Source organism: Quercus robur, chromosome 8, assembly GCF_932294415.1.
Source record: "Quercus robur chromosome 8, dhQueRobu3.1, whole genome shotgun sequence".
NCBI lineage: Eukaryota > Viridiplantae > Streptophyta > Magnoliopsida > Fagales > Fagaceae > Quercus > Quercus robur.
The window spans coordinates 55,626,428-55,650,546 of record NC_065541.1 but is presented as its reverse complement, the minus strand read 5'-3'; the positions used below and the strand labels follow the sequence as shown (position 1 = coordinate 55,650,546).

The 24,119-nt window shown below is 34.8% G+C and overlaps 2 protein-coding genes across 3 annotated transcripts; both read right to left on the bottom strand.

Annotated features, from left to right (window-relative positions):
- Positions 1-2,601: 2,601 nt before the first annotated feature.
- Positions 2,602-12,347, bottom strand: LOC126697140 (uncharacterized). Of its 2 annotated transcripts, none has more exons than XM_050394005.1 (14): positions 11,656-12,347; positions 10,138-10,224; positions 9,577-9,680; positions 9,333-9,383; positions 8,665-8,836; positions 8,254-8,574; positions 7,255-7,458; positions 6,637-7,149; positions 6,258-6,467; positions 5,568-5,756; positions 5,108-5,280; positions 4,433-4,585; positions 3,982-4,063; positions 2,602-3,896 (listed from the first exon to the last, which is right to left on the bottom strand). In XM_050394005.1, exons 1-14 carry the CDS (start codon positions 12,106-12,108, stop codon positions 3,471-3,473), a joined length of 3,138 nt encoding a protein of 1,045 aa, XP_050249962.1. In that variant the 5' UTR covers positions 12,109-12,347; the 3' UTR covers positions 2,602-3,470. The 2 variants fall into 2 exon arrangements, with proteins under 2 accessions (XP_050249962.1, XP_050249963.1); XM_050394006.1 differs by having other exon boundaries at positions 5,108-5,277; positions 11,656-12,344.
- Positions 12,348-14,059: 1,712 nt separating this feature from the next.
- LOC126697139 (phosphoglucan phosphatase DSP4, amyloplastic) lies at positions 14,060-22,788 on the bottom strand. Its single transcript, XM_050394004.1, has 14 exons — positions 22,626-22,788; positions 22,448-22,517; positions 22,323-22,367; positions 21,455-21,557; positions 21,172-21,248; positions 21,000-21,076; positions 20,747-20,827; positions 19,446-19,578; positions 19,142-19,201; positions 18,403-18,459; positions 17,378-17,473; positions 15,710-15,769; positions 14,972-15,079; positions 14,060-14,381 (listed from the first exon to the last, which is right to left on the bottom strand). Exons 1-14 carry the CDS (start codon positions 22,649-22,651, stop codon positions 14,247-14,249), a joined length of 1,128 nt encoding a protein of 375 aa, XP_050249961.1. The 5' UTR covers positions 22,652-22,788; the 3' UTR covers positions 14,060-14,246.
- Positions 22,789-24,119: the final 1,331 nt, after the last annotated feature.

Genomic DNA, 24,119 nt, shown 5'->3' with positions numbered 1-24,119 from the left:
AAATTCTTTAATCACAATTGGGTGGAGATTTGAAAATTTGGACATCTTTATTGGAAACACTAAAAAGTTGAGTTGAATTACAACTTATACTTAGTAAGTTGATTTTTGTTAGGAACCTGGTAGTTCTTAATGGGGATGAATAGGAATTGTAAAGAAATTAACTTAATTCGAGATAGTCACCCTTCATAGAGAGAGAAAAGATTAACAGAAAGAGAGATGCACTAATACATTAAGAAATTAGTTTATTCTTCAATAATGTAAATATGATTACAAGTAGGTATTTATAGAACAATAATACTATTCTATTGGCCCATATGACCTTATCCTAATGGTCCTATTATTCCTCATATGCATTAATAATTCCAACATGTGTTAAATGTGGTTAACATGCTTGGAATTATAACTAGCTAACTAACTAATTAACTAAATGCAATATTACAACAATTCTTATTTATATACCTATAAAGATTCGGAACCCTAACAATTTCGTTGTTGACACGGAAAAAAGTGTGCAAAACTCAACACATGTAACGTGCCATACAAGGAGACAAGTAATCCTTTTACTTATCTTGGTGGTATGGTTTCTCTATAATAAGTATAATAGTTTCGGCAAAAAAAAAAAAAAAAAAGCATAACCCATTTGTTGCCTAATCCTTCAAGAACAAGAAGCTTGGATTTGTATTAAATGACTATAATAGAGCACGGCCCAAATAGATTGAACACAGCACATGTCGCACTCGATTTAGCAATGCAAAATTTGCGAGAGATGGTGCAAGCTTGCAGCATTTGCCTTGGACGATCTGTCTCATGGCCATTTATTTATATATTGACTTTGTCTAAATATTGCTTAAAAAGAACAACGTAGTTTGATCTTGAAAAAATTGTCCTCGCATGTATGTAAATGTGAATGCATAACCAAAAGAATGTGTTAATCTTAGAGAAAATGCAAAAATATCCTGAATTTTAGGTCAAAATCAAACTAATGCATGTTCTTATAATTTGAATTTTAAAACCCTTAATCTAAACTCAAAACAAAAACCAAAATCAATCCTTCTCTTATAGTAGCATTTGCTTCGAGTAAACATACATTCTAGTCTTTTATAGCATGTAAGCCTGTTTTAAGAACAACCATAGAGAGCTAAATTGTAATCTTTTATAGCATGTAGGCCTGTTTTTAGAACAACCGTAGAGAGCTAAATTGTAGTTCCCCCGATAATTCCTCCCTCATGATGACACTCTCATGACTCATACCAATGACCTTAGATCTAATACTACTTGTAGGGAAACGATTCTCAAACGGCCCAACAAGGACGTTGGGCTCGCACGTGAAGGATCCCTCACAATAAGATTTGTAGAGAGTGGGCTTGAAAGGCTAACGTTTGGTCACAGGGCGTTGGGCCAAACCGGACTTTAGGGAAACTCAGATAAGAGAAGGCTTCAGCCTGGATATCCAAGCCTTACAACTTTGTAACTTGAGGGATTAGACTCCTCGGATTATGTCCGAGGAGCACTAATGCCTTTCTCCGGTTACCCGGCGGTGGGTTTTTCGTGGTGGTGTACATATATTATCCGGGCGTTCTCATCCCTGGAGTTTTTCCCCGGAAGTGAGATGGGGATCCCCCCTTTCTAATTAGTTTACCTTTCCTTTTATACTAGTCTACGTTTGCTGTCCCTCGTCCACGTGTAGGGTCAACTTTTCCAGGACTGATATTTGTCCCGTCAATCTAATCCCAAAATTGTTGGGGATGGTTAATAAAGCCTAAAAATCAGGTTCTGTTAGGTGCAGAGTCTTATCAGTGAAGGGTATTAAGGACAACTTCCCTGAAATATTTTCTGATCTTTAGGGTTTGCCCGTATGTCACTTTCATCAATGAGACTATGGGTCTGCCGAGGACCAAGCTGTCCTCGGCTGTATCCCCGGTCCATTTTGTACTTCTTATCTTTGAGCTTGGGCCATGGCCTTCTTCGGCTTGGACCTGTGGACTCCCCATAAGCAAGCGGGCCGGGCCCATAAATTATTGAGCCCCACACTACTTATCGAATGCTACATACTCAAGTATTTTATAACATTCGACATCACATCCCACATATTTGTTTTTAGAGCAGTTGTAGATCCCACATATTTGTTTTTAGAGCAGTTGTAGGGAGCCAAATCATGGTCCTCCCAACATCCTTCAACATCTATATTCTTAAGAATGTAATACTAGAGAATCTTAGCGTGCGTTTGCCTGAGGAGTTTCGCGCGTTTTGCGTTTTCTATGGCTGGTTCCACAGCACCGTTCATGGACCAGCTAACTTGTAAAAAATGCGTGAACAATGTTTTGCCTTTTAAAAATTATTTTGTTACAGTGTTTTCGGCAACAAGTTTTCAATTTTCAACAATATAAACGATATCCAAACAGACCCTTGAAGTCCAAGAATATAAGTATGCGCTCACGTTTCTTTTGATTAAAAATTTGATAAGGAAATGTGAAGTTCTCATATTCAATTTACTTTAAATAATCTTATAAGAATTATTTATTCTTCTCACAATATTCTTATAATTATAAATACAATGTCAAACTAATAAGTATATATATAAATATATATATGAACAATGAATTAAATCAAATATCTTAAAATAATTATCAAACATGAAAGACATACAAGAATCTACTTCAACCTATCATAATAATTACTAATAACTCAATGATGCCAAAAGCCTCATAACTCTGTAGAATAACCTACTCTCCTTTACAAGTAGAACCAATGTATTTAAAACCCCACCCTTCAACCTATCATAATAGTTAACTATAACTCAAATGATGAAGCCAAAAGCCTTATAACTCAGTAGAATATCCTGCTCTCCTTTACAAGTAGAACCAAGGTATTTAACACCCACCACCCCAATAAAAAGTTATGACCATTTTTCTGAGTCACTGGTGCCTAGTGGCTCCTAGAAACATCTGGATCCATTCTAGCAAGCAACTATACTTCTGAAGAAACAAAGTGAAATCAAAACAGAACCAGCTCCAAGCATGAAATCAGCCATTTTTGTCGTCAAAATTGCCATTCCTCTTGTTGAATGAATATACAGTAATGAAAGAATACAACTTTATACTCACTAAATTGAATGGTTTCAACTGTATAAAAGAATATCAATGAATGTTGGGTACCCCTCTCAAAACCCAATATCCTCTGTGCTGCTAGAAATGACCGAGTAAAAAGGCCTCGAAAGCTAGCGAGCCACAATTGCTTGGAAGCTACGTGTCTACCCTCCACTTCATTTGAGTATTATGTATATTGAGTAAAAGTGAGAAAATACTAACAGAATCATTTTTTATGTACTACTGATGCAGTTAGAACGAAGCTTCTCCTCAGTCTGAAAGTGCCTTTTCCAATTCCCATGTTGGAGAAAAATGGGTTTAGTAACGTGTTAGGAGTCAAAAGTGTTCCAGAGTTAGAATTGAGTAGTTCTGACTATATGCTTCCTATTCTGCAATTGTCTTCTGCCTTTTTTTTGGATCAATAACTGCAAGTGTCTTCTGCCTATAACCGTACTTCTGCCTTTCACGAAGTTTCTCTCTTGTTTTTCTCTTCTTATCCATCTTCAGCCTATATCTTTCCTCCCTCTCCCTTTCATAAATCCCTTGCCAATGCACTTCCCCTGTTAATGGCCACAACCACATCTCACGGGGATGATCACCATCATCTGCAGCCTCTGCTAAATCTTCATCCATACTCTTCAACAACGTAAAATTAAAGTATTTTGCCCACATGAATCCCTTGCGTTGTTCAACTGGGTGCTGCTCTTCCAGTGAACCTGTGTGTGGATCCATGTAGACCATATTCCTAGCACTATGATAAGCCCAAACATTGACCAGGAGTTCCAATACACGACAATAACAGTGCTGTTTCTGTTGATCATAAAACAAACAAAGGTAAGGAATTTTACCCACCCACAATAACAAAATCAAACTATTTCAGACCTACACTACTTGCCTCAAGCTCTGAGGATCCCAACAAGCACGTATTAATTTTACCAGAGTTGGTGTGCAAGGCATCAAGAGAATCGGTAAACATCCTGCAGCTCAATAGGAAAAATTCAGTTAGTTTCATTTACAGAACCTCTCCTATGTTAGTGCTTTGTGTTGTATTTTTTGCTCGCAGCCAGTCCCAAGTATGGAAAAAAGGAAGGTTGCAGTAGGTTGATGGCCAGTGTAAATTTAGTCACTTATCATGAATGGATCCTACTCATTGGGGCATCTCAATCCCAATTAGTCTGTTGAGGATCCATAGCCAATCCCAAAGTTTTTTTTGGGACTAAGGCTTTGTTGTTATTGTTGTTTCATTTACAGTCAAACTACAAGTGCTTTCACTGTAACGTTATGTGCTACAAAGAAATGGAAAACTGCAGGTGAAAAATTCCAGATTCTGATTCTCTGTAAATTACCGGGAAAACATTATGAACTCCAGAAAGGAAGGGGTTGGCATCACCCAGCTGTGCAGAGCAGACCAGTAACCACCGTCTTCTGGCATGGGTGGAAGAGCTTCTACATGCAATGGCAATCCATACATCCGGCGGAATGCATCTTCAAAAGCAGACCTGCAAGCATTTAGATTTCAAAAAATAAGTCACATCTAAAATAACATCCATCTGTATATTAAAAAATAATTTTATTTTCAAGTTAACCCCCATAATTGAGGTACAGAATAACCAACAAGGCTAGTCAAAGCACACTGGATTTATGGAAATAGAAAAACCCTGCCCTTCCATACCCCAAACTAACACTATTAAAGAGGAAGTGGCACCGACCCTTTCCATGTATGATTATAACAACAGTGCCAAAGCAATTTTAGGGTCTAATGGTCCAACAGTCTGCAACTTTATTGAATGCATAATTACAACGGCAACTCAAAACCATTCCATCAAATTGGTTGTAAGTACACCATTAGCAGCCATTACTGTCACTGTTGGAAAGTTCACCTTCATACGTACATACATACAACAGGACGTACATGGCCACACCCTTACCAAACAATGGATTAACATGTACACATCAGGATTAAAGTCAAATCATTAAGCCATCCATACATAACTATATTACAAATTATACTAATAACATGCCTGCAGTGTCCTCCATTTAAGACGTCACACATGGACCAAAAAGTGAGCACGTCATTGCTTCCTGTGACTCCATACTTGTCCACCCGTGCCCAAAAGTATATTACATCTCCTGTAGTGTTCTCTCGTATTGTTTCTTCCAATACTTTTTCAGCTTTTAAGGACAACGAAGCCTGCTTCAAGAAATGAGAATGAGCAATAATGACAATTACGAAAAAAAAAACTGATAATGAATTTCAAGAAGAGTATACCAGGTTCAGCAGCATATTTGAAAAAAATGTAATAATTTGAATCCTATAAAACTACTTTATTCATTAACTATCAACTTTGTAATTGAGATTTTAAAGTTTCTTCAGTTAAAAGGGTCACCCCAGAAACAAAAATTCAAAAATCATGAATTTCATATACGAAACTCTGAAAAATTAAAAAATATTTAAAGATAGACTACCAACATAAGAAATACCTTCCTACCAGCAGCACGCCATGATTGAAACCCTATCCAAGGTCTTCGATGAATGTCATCCACCTTATTTGCAATAGAGAACATTCCCCCAATCTCACATAGAATATCCCGATAGTAAGAGTCTTTCAAAAAGGGAAGCCGCCCAGCTGCATTAACATCATCTGATCTCAACCTCCGTTCTCTTAAAGTCTGCCAGATTAAATTATAGATGATTTTAATAGGAATGTATATGAAACAAGCCATTTAAAAAAATATATATACTAGTTTCATTTCTAGCCTAAATTTTGAACGAAAATAACAAATAAGCAGGTTTCATCTCAATGGGGAATAAATCATTCATTGTTCTTAGATATATAAAAAAAATTATATAAATTAAAGCACTTAAATGATAAACAAAGTTCACATTGCAAAACCATAGGGTGAGAAGACATGGCTGGTAATTCTCACTTCATTCTTTCTCTTTTTCATTTCTCTAATTCTTACCAGGGGTAGGAGGCAATCTCAACAAAATAGAAATCCTAGAAGGTTATACGGTCTAATTATATACATTAAGCAGAATATATCAAGAATGATTTGTATTTAAAGGAAAAAAAAAAAAAAAAAGGATCTTCAGGGAGGATAACAGGAGGGAAATGAAATAAAGAAAACATTGACCAAATAAATGTTGCAATATAAATAAAAGGAACTCACAAGACTTAAACCACGGTACAAAGAACCATGGTGCAAGAATGGCCAGGACCCAGCTCCACTGTAGATCTCGTAAATGCACACATTCTGGCCTGTCCTCTCAAGCTCTCCCTCATCCCTTTCGTTTGCTTCAAACTTAACTTTTTCAGCTTTGCGAGCATTACGATAAAGATCATCCCATGCTCCAAGGTTTCTCTCCATTCTATCTTCAAGCTACAGATCAACAAATAATCATCGATTTTAGCTGTCTTCTAAAGAAAAGGACTTGAAACACACAAACTATTTTTTCTTTTTTCCTGCCTGCAAGGGGTGGGGGGTTTATTTTGGAGAGGGAGGAGGGAGGGGGCCAAGGAAGGCACTGTAAATGCAAGATACACCTTACCTCCTCCATTTCTATCCTCTCATCCTCTTCAGAACTTTCTAATACCCTCAGAACATCCCAATCTAGTTTAGTCAGCATATCTTCTGACAGAATCCCCGTTCCATTAGCAGAGCCGTTGGTTGAATAAACAAAATTGGTAAACTCTTCTTCAAGAGCATAAACAACACTGTACTTTCTCAGCAAAGTAGCCTTCTCATCAACGTTTTGCATGTCAACAGTTCTCATTTCTATTTCCTTCCTGAACAGATTCCACTCCCATGCCCCTTGTTGAAGCTGAGAAATAGAACCTGGCAGCGTGGCATCTGATGAAAAATTGAGTACATTTTCCAGTAGCCTCGCATATCCAGTAATGCATTCTGATGCCAGTATGTTCTTAGCAAGCAATCTTCCAGAGGAAGCAACTTTTTGAGCAAACTTGGAAAGTTTTCCATTTGAAATCAGAAGTGAGAAAGCCCTCATCAAAGCATCAGGGTTATGTTTTGGGAAAAAAATTCCATGGATTCCATCAACAACCTGTAATTTCAGAGACCTCTTTGAAAATGTAAGAAAGAGAACTGAAGAAACCCCAACAACACAGCAACCAATGAACCAAAAGGAAAATAACTTGAAAGAACTCACATATTTTTTCAAGATGGGAAAATCAGGTGCAATAACAGGGATTCCAAAGGTCATTGCTCGGATAAGCAAAGGAGGAAAACCCTGTACATCTTGGTCAGAGCCGTAGAGAACAATGTCAGCCATTAATAACACACTACTTACATCACTATTCAAGCCATAACGCCTCACAGAACCATCAAGAAGTCCCAGGCGTGCAGCAACTTCCTATGCAATAAATTCAAGAATTAATTCACAAATGAAAGTCATGAGGTGAGTTGAACACATCAGCAGCTGAGTCTAGTATGCAATCTAATTGTCATAGGACTGCTTCAACAAATTATCTGTACTTTTCTATGGCTGGTTCTTAGCTTTACTATATTCTCTTTGTTTTTTTATTTTATTTTTTATTTTTTGGCTACATTAAGTTGGGATTGGGGGATTGAACCCTAGACCTCCTTGTTTAGGAGACTAGGAGGTGCCAACTTACCTTTTTCTTTTTCTTTTTTCTATTTAAATAATGTGACTGGGATGCCTCGCTAAGTTTCTTATTATCCTTTCTGATATATTATTCACCTACCAAGCAGCAAAATAATAATAATAACGTGTGTGTGCATTGCTAAGAAGATATTGCTGGAACTAAATAGAAGATAAATTAGGCTATTTTGATTCACAGTTCACAACAAACATTACAATCTGACTTAGAAAATATATTGTGATGAAACCATAAACTAATTGAAATTCCTTTTTTTTTTTCAAAAGCTTGAGGCATACTTTTTTAAAACAATGTGATGTAGTCATTTAGTTAATTAGATAGCCAGAACTTCTTCTTTTTTTTTTTGATATGTAAGAAGACACTAGCCAGACATTATGTCAGACACAATTCAATTATGAATCTTCCATTCGCTCATTCGAAAAGAGAGGCACTTGCAGGTATACAGAGCAGTTGAGAGATAAAAAGTGTGAAATTTATAGCAGAAAAAGAGCATAATCTCTATAGTGCAACAATGAATAATTGACTACCTGTAAAGCATCATCATATCCATCAGTAGAATTACCACATAGAAAAACAAATTTAAATGAGCCTCCTTCATCTTTCCTCCTTGCATATTTTGTTAGCAGTGGTCCAATGGCATGCATCGCTACAGCATAGTCCCAGGATAGGTCATTATAGAAGATAGAACTTCCCACAACTAGGACCAATATATCATCTGTACTGAATCCACGGTTCTTCCTTAACTGGTATTTGGACTGGGTCTTACTGTAGCTTTCAGCAGCCCACACATCTACTGGTGATCCAGGAACCACAAAGAAGTTTCCAGTATCAAGCACACTATATAACATCTGATACAAGAAAGAACAAAATTGAGAACAGAAAAAGAATGAAGCATGGTAGTAAGACATGTACGTATTTGCATAAGATAGCAGATTTACCGGCAGAGTGAAATCTGGAAACACAATGACATTAGCTCTACTAAAAGTAGTTTTCCAGTGAGAAACAAGATGCTTCCAACCCATTTCCTCATACTGTAGAAGACGATTTGCAAGGATATCTTCTTGAATTATCCATACAAGTGGTACTGAACAAAAAGGCTCCTGCATAAGGCTGCATAAATATAAAACGCACTAATTACAGCATCTCAAACTAAACTAACGCATATATGGAAAAAGAAAAAGAAAAAAAAGAAAAAATCAAAACAACACATAAAACCTAAACTGACAGAAGCGAAGTATATCCTTTGTGTCCATAAAACTGGGGGAGAGAGAGAGAGAGAGAAAGAGAGAGAGAGAAATGTAATTCAAAACAAACAGCTTCAGTCAATTGCACTATAATCAACAGTGGACCAAAAAGCATCTTGTTTCTCCCTTATGGGTGTGCTCAATTTAACGTCATTGGTAGTGCAAACTAGATCAAAGTCCCAAAAGCTCAAATCATCAACCACTGGAAAAATCATTTGTTTTTAAGAATTGCCTGCAAAGGTAGAAGTGATATGCCATTCCCATGCAGATCAAGCATAATACAATCTGTGGAACGCATGCAAGAGAAAAACTCTCAAACATAAGAATCAGCATCATGAACTACAAAGAGATTATCAACAAACCTTGAAATGGCCTCTTTTGCTTCTACGGAATCAACAATGATGCCTTCAAAACTGTAGGAAAAGAACAGAGTTCAACAAGCCATACATAAGCCAACTGGTGGACAATAATGTCAAAAAGAGTCATTGACCAAAAATTCACTGCACTCTGGATGAGCCTTAAAAGAGCCCCCTGCTCAACCACAAAAAATAATAATAAAACAGAATAAACACCCCCCCACCCCCAAAGAATAAAAGGCAAACATACATCAACCAATCTATATGGTCATATTGCTCAGGACCTAAAATTGAAATCCAGCCACCCATCTGCTCCCACATTGAACGTGCTTTTCCATCTTCTAGTGCAAAAATCTGTCAGACAGTCATCATGAGAATGCATAAGCTTTTCAGAACCAACAGCTGGGAAAACTGTTCAGCGCATAACAAATAAATAAATAAAGAGAGATACTACATCCACAACATTTTCACAACAAATCATAGGTAGTTAGTTGTTATTGGTTCAAATTTGAACCTAACACTAAGATTACTTTTTTGCCCCAACAATAACAACCAGTAACAACCTGCCACTTAGGATTTGTTGTAAAAATGTTGTGGATATAACATTTCTCATAGATAAAAACTCCCCAACTATACTTTTAAATGGCTGATTTTGATGAGGGATGCGTAAACCTCTAACAACATGCCCCTATTACACTCAACTATGTGGATTATTAAATAACTATTTCAACGTGTTTCTCCCATAACATGGAGAAACAATTGCTATGACTAACAAAAGTGATAATATCATACAGAAATGTAAGACACTCACCTTCAGCACATAACCCAGTTTCTGTAAATTCTTCATCACGGTGATCAACATCAACGACTGCGGATTTTTCTCCATGTTTCCTAAGATCTGACACTCATCAAAATAAGTCATTTTTAACATTAAAAATGCAAATCATTTTAATGCAGAAGAAAGTAATCAACTAACATTCTTTTTCATGCAGGGTATGGTTCTGAATGAAATTAATCCACAACACCTCTACATACTAATCAATTGAGCATCTAAAATTGAACTATGGAGATATCAAAGAGACTATTTAGTTCACCACCACACTGCATCCAAAAGACAGGCCTCAACGTGCTTAAATATATAGGTATAAAAGAGAAGGACCATAAGCATCTCAAGAAAAGAAGAATTATTATATGAGATAGCATTACAAAAACAAAGACCTTGGGCTCTGGCTGCTTCAATAATTTATAAACTCAAAGAGAAAGTGCTATTATTTCACAGTTTTTATTAATAATTTATTTAACTATAGAAAATATCCATCTTTGATCTTTCATGCCACCAGCAGAGGTCTATTACAGAAAGAAAGTTTGGCCTTTTCACCTGTCTGTCAAAACTTTTTATACTTACATAGAAACTAACAATATAATATCAAAGTTAACCTATGGGGTCCAATAAGTAAACTCTCTTCTAGTCAGTAAGAAAAGGTGCAATCTTGGGAGCTTATTATCTAGGAAGACTACAGTCCTGTTTTCCATTAGAGTTTAATTCCATCAAAGCACTCACTATATCAAGTATCATCTTTTACTCTAATGGCCTTCTAAAGCAGATATTAACCTTTTTTTATTTGCTTTTCTCTTTTCTTTTTGTACAAAATTAGTTATTTCAATACCAATCCACAGTGACCCTCCTTCCCCATTCTTTGCATCTTTTATTCTCATCTTGACAATATGCCATTTTTCTACTACAACTGTAACTTCAACCCGATATTGGATTCCCAAAAGCCCAAGTGATCTTTACAATGTTCCCATTTACTAGCAATATAACAACTAAATATATCATAAAATAAATACATGACTACTTATGGAAAATCTTGTACAGCATTTTAGAAACTGAATCTTTCCAATCAAGCAAAATGTGCTTCTTACTCAAATGTTAGAAGATATACATGTCTCATTTGAAAGTGTAAGAAGTAAAAACCCAAATCAAATAAGACATAAGATTAGCATTTGGATAGCCATTCTTTTCCGTTCAGTTTTCACATTAACCAAACAGAGCATTAATGTGAGCTTTGAAATTCCAATGTACTATAAAAAATAAAAGGAAATAAACCGAAATTCCAATCAAGGAAGAACTATTTACTAAAGCCATAACTAGCTCCTATTCATTCAATTGCAATAAATGCTTAAAAATCAAACTCATAAACTTAATTTACGCTTTCACATAAATGAGATTTACTAATTACATAGAAGCAAAATAGAGTTCAAACATGCAATCAAGAACTCAGATTCAAAAATCAAAAGAAACTGCCAAAAAAAAAAAAAAAAAACTCACAAGAGCGAGCCTCGGTGCCCTAACTCCAATCCTCGGCTCCGATCGCAGCGAATCGAGACCGTCGCTTCTCGAAACCCTAGGCGGCAAGAACTTCAACGTGCTGCCGATCCTCAATCCTTCTCTATTCGACCCCCGGCCTCCCCGATCGCTTCCTTGCCTGAAAACCGCCGTGATCGAGCTCTGCAACACCATCGACGACATTGCGTAGAGGAACACAGCAAGAAGCACCAAGAAGTAGAACACCGACTTCTTCCCCTTCAGCCAGGGCAGACTCTTGCGGTTGAATCGGGTCGGGTGAGATCGACTGCGGTGAAGAACCGGACGATCGTCCAAGTCGGACTTGACTCGGTTCCGCTTCAGAGGGAAAGGACCGCGGATCGAGCGGAATGCGCCGCCGCCTTCTCCTCCGCCTCCACTGTCGTCAGTCTCAGGCGGAGACGAGCTTCGTCCCATAGAGATAGAAAAAAAAAATTTATTTTCTTTTCTTTTCTTTTTTTTTCTCGAGAAAGTGACAGAAAAATCAAAAGAGAGTTAGAAAAGAAAATTTGAGATGCGAACAGTGAGAGTTGGCATTGAAAGATAGAAAGAGAGAGAGAGAGAGAAAAATCGCTTAAGTTTGTCAAATCAAATGTGAATGAAAGAATTGAACTCACTCTGTGAGTTCGAGTTCTTTATTTTTTTATTTATTTTTTTTTATATTTTGTTTAGCTGTGCTTTTATAGCGGCACTTTCTATTTTAATCTTTTGGTTTTTTTTTTTTTTTTTTTTTTCTTGGAATGATTGGGTAATGGTACTTGAAAGCTGAAAGAAAAGGCACACTTTCCAATTACTTATAAAGGTAAAAATGAAAACGCGTTTTCTTTTTTGTTGAAGTAGAAAAATATATTCTTTTTTTTATTTATTTTTTTTATGGGAATAGAAAAAATTCTTGAAAATGACTTTTGGGGTTTTTGTCAATTTTGCTAGGTACAATGCAACCATATCTAGCTTTAACAAGGACATTGTGTTAATTAATACAGCTATACTTATTAATTACTCAAAACAGCTCAATTTATTGAGATTCACACCAAAAATAGAAAGCTGTGGGTTGAGTGTGTGTATGTGAAATATAAGTGTAACTCTTAAGTTTAGTGAGTAATTGCAAGATTACAAGGAGTAGAGTGAAGTTAGGTAAGAATTAAGATTACAAAATATGTTCAAGAAGTGGAGCCAAATTGGTTATAAGTAATTTGTGTATAAATAGAAATTCATCATCAATTGAGTTTGTTTCTATTGACATATTGGATTTTAAAAAAATAATTTATAAAAAAAAAATACAAGTACAATTTTTTTTAAAGTTAAAACATAAATGGAATAACCAAATAAATTGAATAAGCTAAAAATAAGCTCTAACAGTATACTTTTTTTTTTCTAGTTAGTCCAAAAAAAAAAAGGGTTTTGAATTTTAATTTTAAAATCCACCCTATTGTTCTTAAACTGACTAAGCTAAAAATAAGATCTAAAAGTATACTTTTATCTAGTTAATCCTTAAAAAAGGGTTTTAAATTTTAACTTTTAAATCCACCCTATTGTTCTTTTCTTGATTACTATCCTGAAATGCAAGTTTATCCAATAAACAACATAATAAAATAATTTTTTTTTCAGAAATATATTTTATTGGTTGCAACTCTTGTGAGGAATTGAAGATACACCATAGATATGAAAATTCTCTAGAGTCTATTGAAAATATCATGAACAAAGTTTAGCTATAAAATTGATTATAACATAAAGATACAACCTTAATTCAATATTTTTTTTAAGAGATAAATTTTGACAAATCCACCATTAGATTACATCTTTTTTTTATATCCTCTATGCCTACAAAATTTCTAAAAAATTAAAATTCAATAGCTGTGTTATCAATAAATTATTTAAATTACAAGTTTTTGTAGTTTAAAATTATGTATAAAATATAAATTTATAAATCATACAGGAAATAATATCTGATTAACACAAAGTTTGACTTTTATATTAAGAGCTTAATGCACATGAAATTCAAAGGTTAAATTTTTAAAATATATATTAATATTTATTTTATTGAATAAGGTTGTAGTCTTAAGCTACAACCAATTTTGTAGCTAAACTTTGTCCAAATATCATTATATCATCAATAGTTATAAATTGATACACCATGAATGTCCTCTTAATATACAATCTAGTCACACAGGCCATACTGATGAGGAGCAACTTCCAGGCATTAAATAGTATTAATTAGGTTTGCATAGGTAGCCTACTAATCCCAAAGTCACCCAACTACATACATGAGCTTAAATATTGGGGCAATAATTGCCGTTTAGTCATGAATGCAGGAACCAAGTGCTAGCCCAAGAAAAAACTTCTGGGTCACCAAAAGCAATACCATATGTTGAGAACAAAATTTCTTATATACTGTCTTTTCCCAATTTATTCATTTGGGTAAGTATTTCCCAATTTATTAACTATACACTAAAAATATTTCATAAACAATACACGCAATTATTGATGATAATTTTTTTTACATTTTTTTATTATATATGCTGGCTACTTGAAAGTTGAAACTGCCTTGGCTATATTCACTGCTCTTCATCAGGAACAGATTCAAGAAACTGTCTTATTTTCAGTCGTTCATCCTTTGATAGATCAGGATTATCACCTGTCAACCTCCTCCGCAGATTAGCATTAAAACCGTCTGGATTATCATCGGAAACCTGCAAAGAGGAGAAAATGAGAGCATCAACAGAGAAGCACTATCTTTTTACGAATAGAATGCATCATGGATTGGTGGGATTTGAGAATGAAGAACCAGGAATTTGATGGAACTCAATGAAACTTGGCCACAGTGATGAGAACACAGCATGGCTAACCAAATTCAGTTTTTGGAAATAAGAATTTGAATGTGTGATAGAACTATATAGGTGAAGGGGATAGAACTCTCTCAAAAACTTATTTTGCCATAAGAGCATAGGATCATGAATAATCTCCAAAGATTGGAATCAAACTAGAAAGTAGTGAACATATTGAGTTCCCAATCTGAAAATGTGATGACCATATAACCCAATAAGCTATGACTCAATAACCTGGACCAAGAGAATTTATGAAAACTAATTTACAGAAAAAGAGAGAGAGATTTCTTTTTTGAAAGAGCTCTAAGCAACCCACAGGATGCAAGCACAGAAAAAATTGTGTACATGCAGATCAATTGGTATTGGTAGTGTAGAACTAGATTTTTTTTTTTTTTTCCGTTCCTTTTTTTTTACCGCTACCTTTTAAGGTATGATGCTAAATAGCTGAACCTTACTTGAACAAAATTGTTGACATGGCCATCTTTGTTGGCCGAGGTTTCGAGCTCATTCTCATTGATTGTCCATTCACCATCAACAATGTACTTGTACTCATAGCGTCCTTCCTGTAAAGCAATACACTTATGGCTCATAATTCTAAACATGTTTACGTTCACAATTTCACATGGATTTTGATTTCAAGAAACTGGTAAGTCCATTGCAACATTTTATATTCAGAACTGCAAGAGATCCTTTCTAGAGGAACCAGGAATGAGTTTGTGAAAATATAATTTGATTAAGGCTAAATTCATTTGGGAAAATGTATATCTCGACACTCCAAAAAATCAAACCAATTTGGATTAGCTGGAATGAACCCTAAGCCATTCTGTGCTAATGATAAAAGGCTATTGGTTTTAGTGGTCCAATATCATATATGTGTGTGCGCGCGCATGCGTGTGTGTGTGATGTACAAAACTTGGGAGTCAAGAAATTAAACCAATGCAATACTGGTGTGAATCCAGATGCTTTCCTTGCACATAATTCTTAAATATCATAATGGAATAATTTCTATAGCTTGAGTGTTGAAGTTAGGCATGTGCGTTAATGGATTATTTCAGCATTGGTACCTAATAAGAAACTCAAATGATAAAGCAGTTTTTTTTTTTTTTCGAAGTGTTGAATGCACAACAATTTTGAAGAGAGAGAAATTTTGAACCAAAAAGACACAAATGAAGTGCATGATGAGATACACTTACTGCCAATTCCCTCCTAAGAAACCACAAACCTTCTTCCTCATCAAATTGTAGAGGTATTTTCTGCAGAAGGTTCATAAGACAAAATGGTGAGTAAAAAATAAAGCATGAAATCATTATCCAACAAGTCTTAACATAAAATAGTAGATGATTCTAACGGTAAAAAAAAATCCAGCTGCCAATGCATGTCTTGAGGATTTCATAGAAAACCTTTCTCCATTCATCTTTTGCATTGGCTAGACAGAAGAAATTAATATTTTGCATCTTAGCTCTTGTTTGTATCTACTAAGAATGCAATTTTGCAGTTTTCTAGGCATGAAAATGTATTTTGCATTATTTTGGTCTACTTTGTTAACTCTACTTTGTAGTAGATTCTCAAAATGCATTCTCCCTAACCTCTATAAATGATTCAGAATGAGAATGAGGAATCTCATTATACACTTCTCATTTTTCTTAAAAACAAATGGACCCACAAACACATTCCAGAAGGCACCAATGGCTCTTTCTCCTCCTCTTTTTTCTTCCTCTTTCATGTTTTCATTCCCCCCATCTTCTTTGGTTCTTCAAGGCCACAGAAGGCAAAGGAAACAGGAGAACAACTGCAAGCCACAGGATCAGAGTCATGAACGCCATCACTACTATCATGAACCCATCATGAGCCTTGTTGTTAACCTGGCATTGAAGTCATCAACCATGGGGATCAAGGCCATGAGGATTTTTTTTTTTGATGACATAGGAGAATTTCACTCAGATTAGTTGCGCGTCGCAGAGCATACTGAATCCTCACTGTTAATCAAACTCCTATGGGCAAAATGTGCGGGGTTGTGGTGGCTAGGTTGCTAGACACACTCTACACACACTACAGAGCTCAAGAGAAGTACAGGCTGCCAAAGACTCTTGATGGAGGCTTGATTTGGATTGGGGTTTTGTTTTGGGATTAAGATTTTCAGCTTTGGGCTATGTGGGTATATTTGCAGTGGTGGGCTAATGACGGCCATGGGGAAGGTAAATGGCAATGGTGGCCAACTAGTGGTGAGAAATTGTAGAAATTTTGAGCGTGATTAATTCCTTTTCAGTGTAATTGTGGAAATTTTGGGTGTAGTTATGGGCAACTTTTCACGCGTAACTCATGTTTTGTTAAAAGTGTCTATGTTATGATCAAGAGTAAAAGAAATTTGAGAAGTTTATTTATGTGAGTTTAGAGGGTTTTTTCATTCATAAAAGGACACACACACACACACAAAGAGACAGATATATATATATATATATATATAATTTTATGGGGAAAAAAAAATGGATTCTCAACTGTCTTACCAAACACAGATGTAATTCCAGAATAGCTTTACTAGTTGCCCCAATGTGAAGAGCCAAATGTTTTCTAAGGTCAGAGCACCAATTATAACATGTATCAACTTATCTAACTCAAAACATTCTTGTGTGTGTGTGTGCAAATAAAACCAATACTTCCAAGTAGTAGTGTCCAAAAATTGCATGGAATTGCAATGAAACCGAATAGCATTATATGTTTTAAAAAGAGCGACAGGTGTCATAACAAACTCCAGATCTTCCATATTTTTATGAGTAACAGAAGCTACGCAAGTCATTTTTGCAAGCTTTAATTATGCATCCAAGATGAAGTCAAGAAGCTGGTTTTACATAAATGATCATTACCTGACCCCATCCAATATCAAGTCCAGAAATTTCCACCGTTGAGCAATTAAGATTTTTCCATGTCAAAGTGACCACCTTCTTCCTGAGGCCTGTAAGCTTTAAGAAGATTTATGATGAATGAGAATGTAATTAAACATAAGAAAACAAAACTAAAGAATAGTGCTGCTGAAAACACACAAATTTTTTTTTCATAAATTTAAAATCACTGCTACTTATCTAGGTCATTCCATAGTAATCAATGACTAGAATAAATGTTGTATTGGATAAACTAAAGCTTTACATCTCCACCCTTCTTGGGTTTCTTGCCAAAAATCTTAATGTGATTATCCCCATAAATGTAAGAATTGGCAAATATTAAATCAAACTACAGGAACTAGTTGTCACTCCAAAGACAGGACTGATAATCAGGATTTTATCTTAATGAACATTTGCAATTGAAAGCCACTATTGTAAAAGCAAAGAAACAAGAAATCAGTGACAAATGGTCCCAAATTCTTAAACAAAGAAGCCAATGTGAAAAGATGTCATCAAGATGGAAAAAGTAAAGAAGTACAACACCATAAGGGTTGGGGATAAAAGGACCTTTAAGCAAGTAGCAGTAGATGACTAGTGATTGATTTCAATAAAAGTGTCTAGCTACACTCCAAATGGATACCTAACTTGCACAAGAAAACTAATTTTGATTTCTTTTTTTAAATATAAATAATTAAATGTTAATGTCATGATAAAACAAAGATACAATCTGTTAGAATTGTTTCCAGAGAATTTAGGGAAAACAAGGACAGTGTGCCGAATAAAATCCTCGCATAAAATATAGTGCATAATTCATTATTTGTATTCATTGGCCAGAGCACAATACATAGTATCAAGTGAGAATTCTACTTAAAATTGTGTTAATCATAATATGTGAGCTGATCAAGAAGAGTGATAACTAGAAAAGTTCAGATAAATGAGAAGAAAACCAGAAACTAGTATTTTAGACTACCATTACACCAATAATATAAGAGAAAGGTAAAGTGACTCACAATATCAGCAGTTGCACTTTTTATAGCATCCAATTTAGGGAAGCTTGAGCGTTTGCCCTACAAGAAAGAAACAATGAGATATTTCAGAAACATTGTGAAGATTTGAGGCTTCCAAAACATTCTTTGGCCTTTTTTATCAATAATCTAATATAGTTCTTAATATAAAAACTTAGTTAGTGAAGTTAATGACATCACCAAGAGCGTTGTAGCTTAGTGGTATTGATTGTTCTCCTTTATAAGGAGAATCAGGATTCAAATCCCCCTCCCATGTGAGAATTTATCCACAGAGAGAGAGAGAGAGAGAAGTTAATGACTTCACTTCAATAAAAAGAAAAAATAAAAATTATCAGCTTAAAATTTATTAAATTTGGTCATGAAACTTTAGCATGCATGGACTTCTTGTCATGCCTTTAAAAGTCCATAATTTTTTAAAACAAGATACCAGAAAAATAGAATGCCATGATTAGTAATATGAAAATTACCCCCTGCTATTATTGAATGAGAAATTAGTGACAGCAATTCAATATAAAAAATTTATTAAACTCAAAAGTTACTGAATTTGGTCATGAAACAGAGCATGCATGGACTTCTTGTCATGTCTTCAAAAGTCCATAATTGAACTTATTAACTTGATTTTTGTTATATATCCTTGACAGAAATACATAAAAGCATGCAGCATATAATCTAAGAAGGAGATACACACAAACCTTTAAAAAAACATTAGATAAGGAGTGTTTACCATTAGCAAATTGTAAGCTTCGATAAGTTTATAGCCCTGAACCCAGAACATGTAGGCCAACTGAAATTCAAAAAAATCTTTCAAAACATCTGTAATAGTGAATAAAATCACCAGACCAGTATGAATGTGGTCGAGAGATAAATGTGTATCCTTTAATGAATGTGATTGCAGGTATCTAAAATTTAACGTTACAGGCACCGCCTAATATCCACAATCCTTGCATAAATATGACAGAGAATACAGCTAAAGAAGGAAATTTGGTTAGAATAAAATCACATCTAAGGAATGAAACTGACATGCATACCGTAACTGCAGGAGCTCTTCCAAGTCCAGCAGTGCAATGTACATATGTCACACCTCCATTTCGATTTATGGTCTTGTGTAATTTGCTAACGACAGCTGGAAGCCTTACTCGTAAATCAAATGCATCAAAGTCCCTGCCACATCAAACGTTAGGCTGCAGTAGTAAAGAATTGTACTAGAGATGATGTTCACTCGCACACATACAGCACAAACATATAGCATGATAATTTAAAACGTGCACCCCTGCATAGCATAAAGTAAAGACCCAAACAAATAATGTGTATGGAAACAAAATAAACTAGTTTGCATTTGGATTTGAGGATTTAAAATCAAGATATTTGAATAAAAATTGCTTATATAAATTGATTGATATAAATTTAACAACACATGATGATGTGAGTTTTGAAGCTTTTGCGACATCATACACCTAGTCATTTCAAATCCATATATTAACAAAGTTCAAACACCTACATAAATTTCACCAAGAGAAAAAATTTTATAGTTTCACACTTTATCAAGCCCTTTAAATTAAATATATTAATCCAAATCCTTCTCTTTAAATTCATTTATCCAAGAATAACTAGTGAATTTTGTCTACTATAATTTGTCATCTTCCATGTTCTTAAGTAAAGTGATTTTGTTGCAGACACCAAATTGGACCCATTAATGTTGATTGTGAATGATGCTGATTGACATTGATTGACGATATTAGAGAGATTTGATTGCTATTTTATTTTTATTTCCTTATATAATGTATTCTCATTGAGTTTATTTTCTTTCCATGTTGGATGTAATTTGCAAAGCCTATTAAAAGGCTTTTGGTCTCACTCTTGTAAACAGTTGATCATGGATTTCTAAAATTTGGGTTGAAGTTTTCTTATAGTGCTTTGTGGTGATTCCAAGCAAGCCTAGGTGGTGATTCCTGGGTTCCTATCTTTATCACATGCTTGGTGGTGATTCCAAGCAAACCCTAGGTGATAATTCCTAGTTCCTATCCTTTGTTATTTTTGTTTACTCAAACACCAAGTCCCCTTTTGAGAGTTCATTGTCCTGCATCAGATTTTAACACCAAGAAGACACATTACACTATAAACATTTCAGAAAACTCAACAAATCAACATAAACTTCAAGCTGTAAAAAAGGCATGTTTGCATAAGAAACTGTGAAAAGTCAAAATCAACATCTATCAGGACAATTCAGTAGTGTTGACAAAATTACCACTTTTCAGTATAGGAATTCAAAATATCAACACAACTACTATCTTTTTTCTTAAGGTATAACTAAAATCTTTCCATAACTAACCTTATCTCAGCACGCAAGTGTTGAATGTCATCATATGTCTTAGCATATTCTCGTATGCCATTGATGTCAACCCCAAAATATCTGGATACACTAGTGAAGGAATTCAAAGTACACTTTCTTGCTCAATCAAACTTGCCAGTAGCTATTTCAAATAATCAATAGTTACATATTTAGCAATTATAAAAAGAAGACAATGGCATATTATTAATCATAAGCTCAAATGGCACTTTAATGAGAAAATTGTTTTGGATACTCCAAGTCTGAATTCTGCTGCAAGCAAAAAATCGTTTTCACTCCAATACTACGAAGCTTGTCAACATCTTCAGGAGTCTGGCAATCGGCAGTGTGGAAAAGACAACAATCATATAGTCACATGAAAAATGGCAGAACTGATCCACATTATTAAATTTGGGAACAAGGATCACCTGTAGGCATGATCCCACAATCAAGTCTGGACGAATGAAGTTGTAGTTTATTCCTAGTTCATGCCTATAGGTCAAGACTGTAACAGACCATGTCAGAAAGGAATAATGAGATGAACTAGAGACACAAAACAAAGACCCCCCCCCCCCCCCCGGAAGCCATTAAGATCATATGCAGATAGACCGCCAAAATAGCTAAAAACTACTCGTTGATAAATTCACTCATATGCAAGTTGTCTCCTATACTTCCTAATGATCAAACTAGAAACACAGAGTGACAACTTACCAGCACCCATAGCTTCTGTCATGTTGCTACTATATGTTTCCGATTTTTCCTCCTCTAAATTAGCATCGCTTGCCTCAGCACTGGACGTAGGACCCAAAATTGCCTACAAAAAAAATATATCCAATATTCTTCTACATGAAACCTTTAAATGCAATCGTTACAACTGTAAATAATCCATCTAAAGAATACATGTCCAAAGTTACATAAGGGAAAATGAACACTAGTAAGTTTAACATGGCTAGTCCCATCCATAGGGTGGCAGATTTCAAAGCAAACATGGATTTTAATGGATTGTCCTCTCTTGCACATAAAAACTACTACATCACGAAGACAGCAAACAACTTTAGATTCTCCATATATGATGGACAAGTATCTACCAACAACAACTTTAATCACACTCTCCATGAAAATGTCAAATTTTGGCTTCATCAAAATGGACCTCAACACAACACACACACACACACACAATCAGTGAGTATTGAACCCAGGACCTCATCACGTTGCCCTTACAAGGCAAGGAGATGTCATTTGAGCTAAAAATCATTAGCTACACACACACACACATACATAGCACATATCATGATATCATTTACAATAGAAGACTATATATATATATATATATATATATTCGACAAAAACAAAAATCCCAAGATATTTCAGACAAGAAAATCAGCCCACAAAAACATGTAACACCACGTTTGAACAACATCGTCAATATCTCAAAACCACCCAAAAACAAAAACTGTAAAACAGTAAAAGCCAAAGCTATAAATCATATGTAACAAAAATTCAATGCTAATTACAGAGATAACCAAACAAAACATAATATAATTATAAAATTTTCTGAATCTGAGGTTTCTGAAGTTACCTTAACCGCCATACTTCGATGTAGATTAACATTACTCATCACTCCCTGCATTAAATCATTCAAAAATTTGTCAAAGTTACATTTTAACGCATACATACACATAGGTTGTAGAAGACGAAGGTTACCAGTGTATTGACTGAGCAGGGAGGTTTTCTCTGATGACTTTTGGAGCTTTGCAAAGGCAAAGCAGAGGATCTGAGATTTGGAGAAGAAGAAAATCAGAGAGATTTTGAGAAGAAGAAAAAAAAATACTAGTAAAGATGATTATTTAGGGCAAAGATTGAAGAAAAAGTAGAAGATGACCTTGGAAGATTCTGAAGACAAAACATCGTGTCTCTGTGATATCTGATCGGAGAGTGAGAGTGAGTGGAAAATATCTAGCGAGAGAGAGAGTAGAGGAGATGAGAGTGTAATAAGATATTGCATTATTTTGAACTGTGATATTTTCTTTATTTATAGGCGTCGGGTCGTGGAATAGAAAAAAGGGATCGTCTTTTTAGAGATTCGCCAAAATGCCATTCATTCCCTTTTCGTTTCTTTTTGTACATAATAAAATATCACAAATATATTTATTTATTTATTTTGTTGCCTATATAATAAAGTTATGTAGATGATGTTGATTGTATATTGGACTTTGAGGTGAAATACTGAAATCATGGGAATTTAGAAATGTAAATCTAGAATTTATTTATTTATTTTTTATTTACCTTGTGAAATAAAACCTGTCCGGCCTAGAAGCACCTAGTATGAAGTTAGCTGTAGAAGCTAGTTTAATCAGAATCAAGTTGGCATTGGTCTAAAACCAAATCAAATTGAGCCTAGTATTGGGTTTGTTGTATGAAAATCTAATAAACCTGACTTGTTTGAAGCGCTTTGCCCACTTTTGTGCTTCCTTAGTCACAACCATGTTGTTGTTCCTATCCTCACGTGCTGTCACCAAAATTGACAAGAGACTTGCAGGTTCAACTATTCCAATCACCAATTTAATCTTACCATATGGATCATATGGTCGACAACCTACATGTGTCTGGTTGGTAGTGGTTTGAAGAATTTCAAACTAGATACTATCAAATCAATTGGTGGGTTGACAATAAAGCTTGAGATCAATGAACTTGTTATCACCTCTAATATACTAAATTACTAATCACATCCATGATGTTTAAAACCAAGTTTAGATCAAACCAATTGATTAAGTTGTGTCACCAAACCTAATTTTGGGATTAAATTCAATGATTAATTGCCTCAATTTAAACTTAGTCCCCCAAAAAAAAAGTTTTACTGTTCAAGTCCAGCTATCTTTGATTGCCAATGTACAAGAATTGTGAATCATTCGTTTATGATATTTTCAAAAGATGGATTAAAGAAATGAAATTATGAAATATCATATTCAAGTGGTTTTTGATATTTTGTTTCGATGGTCAGCCAAAGAGTGACATTCTTAACATTTTTCGGATATAATAATAACAATAACTTCTAAGCATATAAAGGGGTATAAGCTACTGTCATGTGATCATACTTGGTTACAAACAAAAAGAAAATGAAAATTGGCATGTTATGAGATTTTTATGCAGATTTCAATTTTGAATAACCATCATGCTGCACTATTGTTTGGAAGCATGGCTACAGGAATGCTTGCGTGATGGTATTTTGTCTAAAGCTCTATAGTCCCAACCAGTGCTTCCTTTTATAAAATTTGTTTTTATCTTTGGCTTAAAATGTGCAAAAAATATTGGATTATACTTAGATGTCTTTCTTGTTGGATAAGAGATATGGGGTCAATCCCGACCTACACCAAAA

What these genes read in the sequence shown, in the direction of transcription:
- LOC126697140 (XM_050394005.1), bottom strand. Translation starts at nt 12,108, where the DNA reads ATGGGACGAAGCTCGTCTCCGCCTGAGACTGACGACAGTGGAGGCGGA. An exon ending in TTCCAGATTTCACTCTGCCG is followed by an intron (nt 8,575 to 8,664) that starts GTAAATCTGCTA and finishes TTCTTGTATCAG; the next exon opens with ATGTTATATAGTGTGCTTGA. An exon ending in TGGGATCCTCAGAGCTTGAG is followed by an intron (nt 3,897 to 3,981) that starts GCAAGTAGTGTA and finishes TATGATCAACAG; the next exon opens with AAACAGCACTGTTATTGTCG.
- LOC126697139 (XM_050394004.1), bottom strand. Translation starts at nt 22,651, where the DNA reads ATGTTTTGTCTTCAGAATCTTCCAAG. An exon ending in GACAGAAGCTATGGGTGCTG is followed by an intron (nt 21,249 to 21,454) that starts GTAAGTTGTCAC and finishes GGTCTGTTACAG; the next exon opens with TCTTGACCTATAGGCATGAA. An exon ending in GAAGAGCTCCTGCAGTTACG is followed by an intron (nt 19,202 to 19,445) that starts GTATGCATGTCA and finishes TTTGAATTTCAG; the next exon opens with TTGGCCTACATGTTCTGGGT.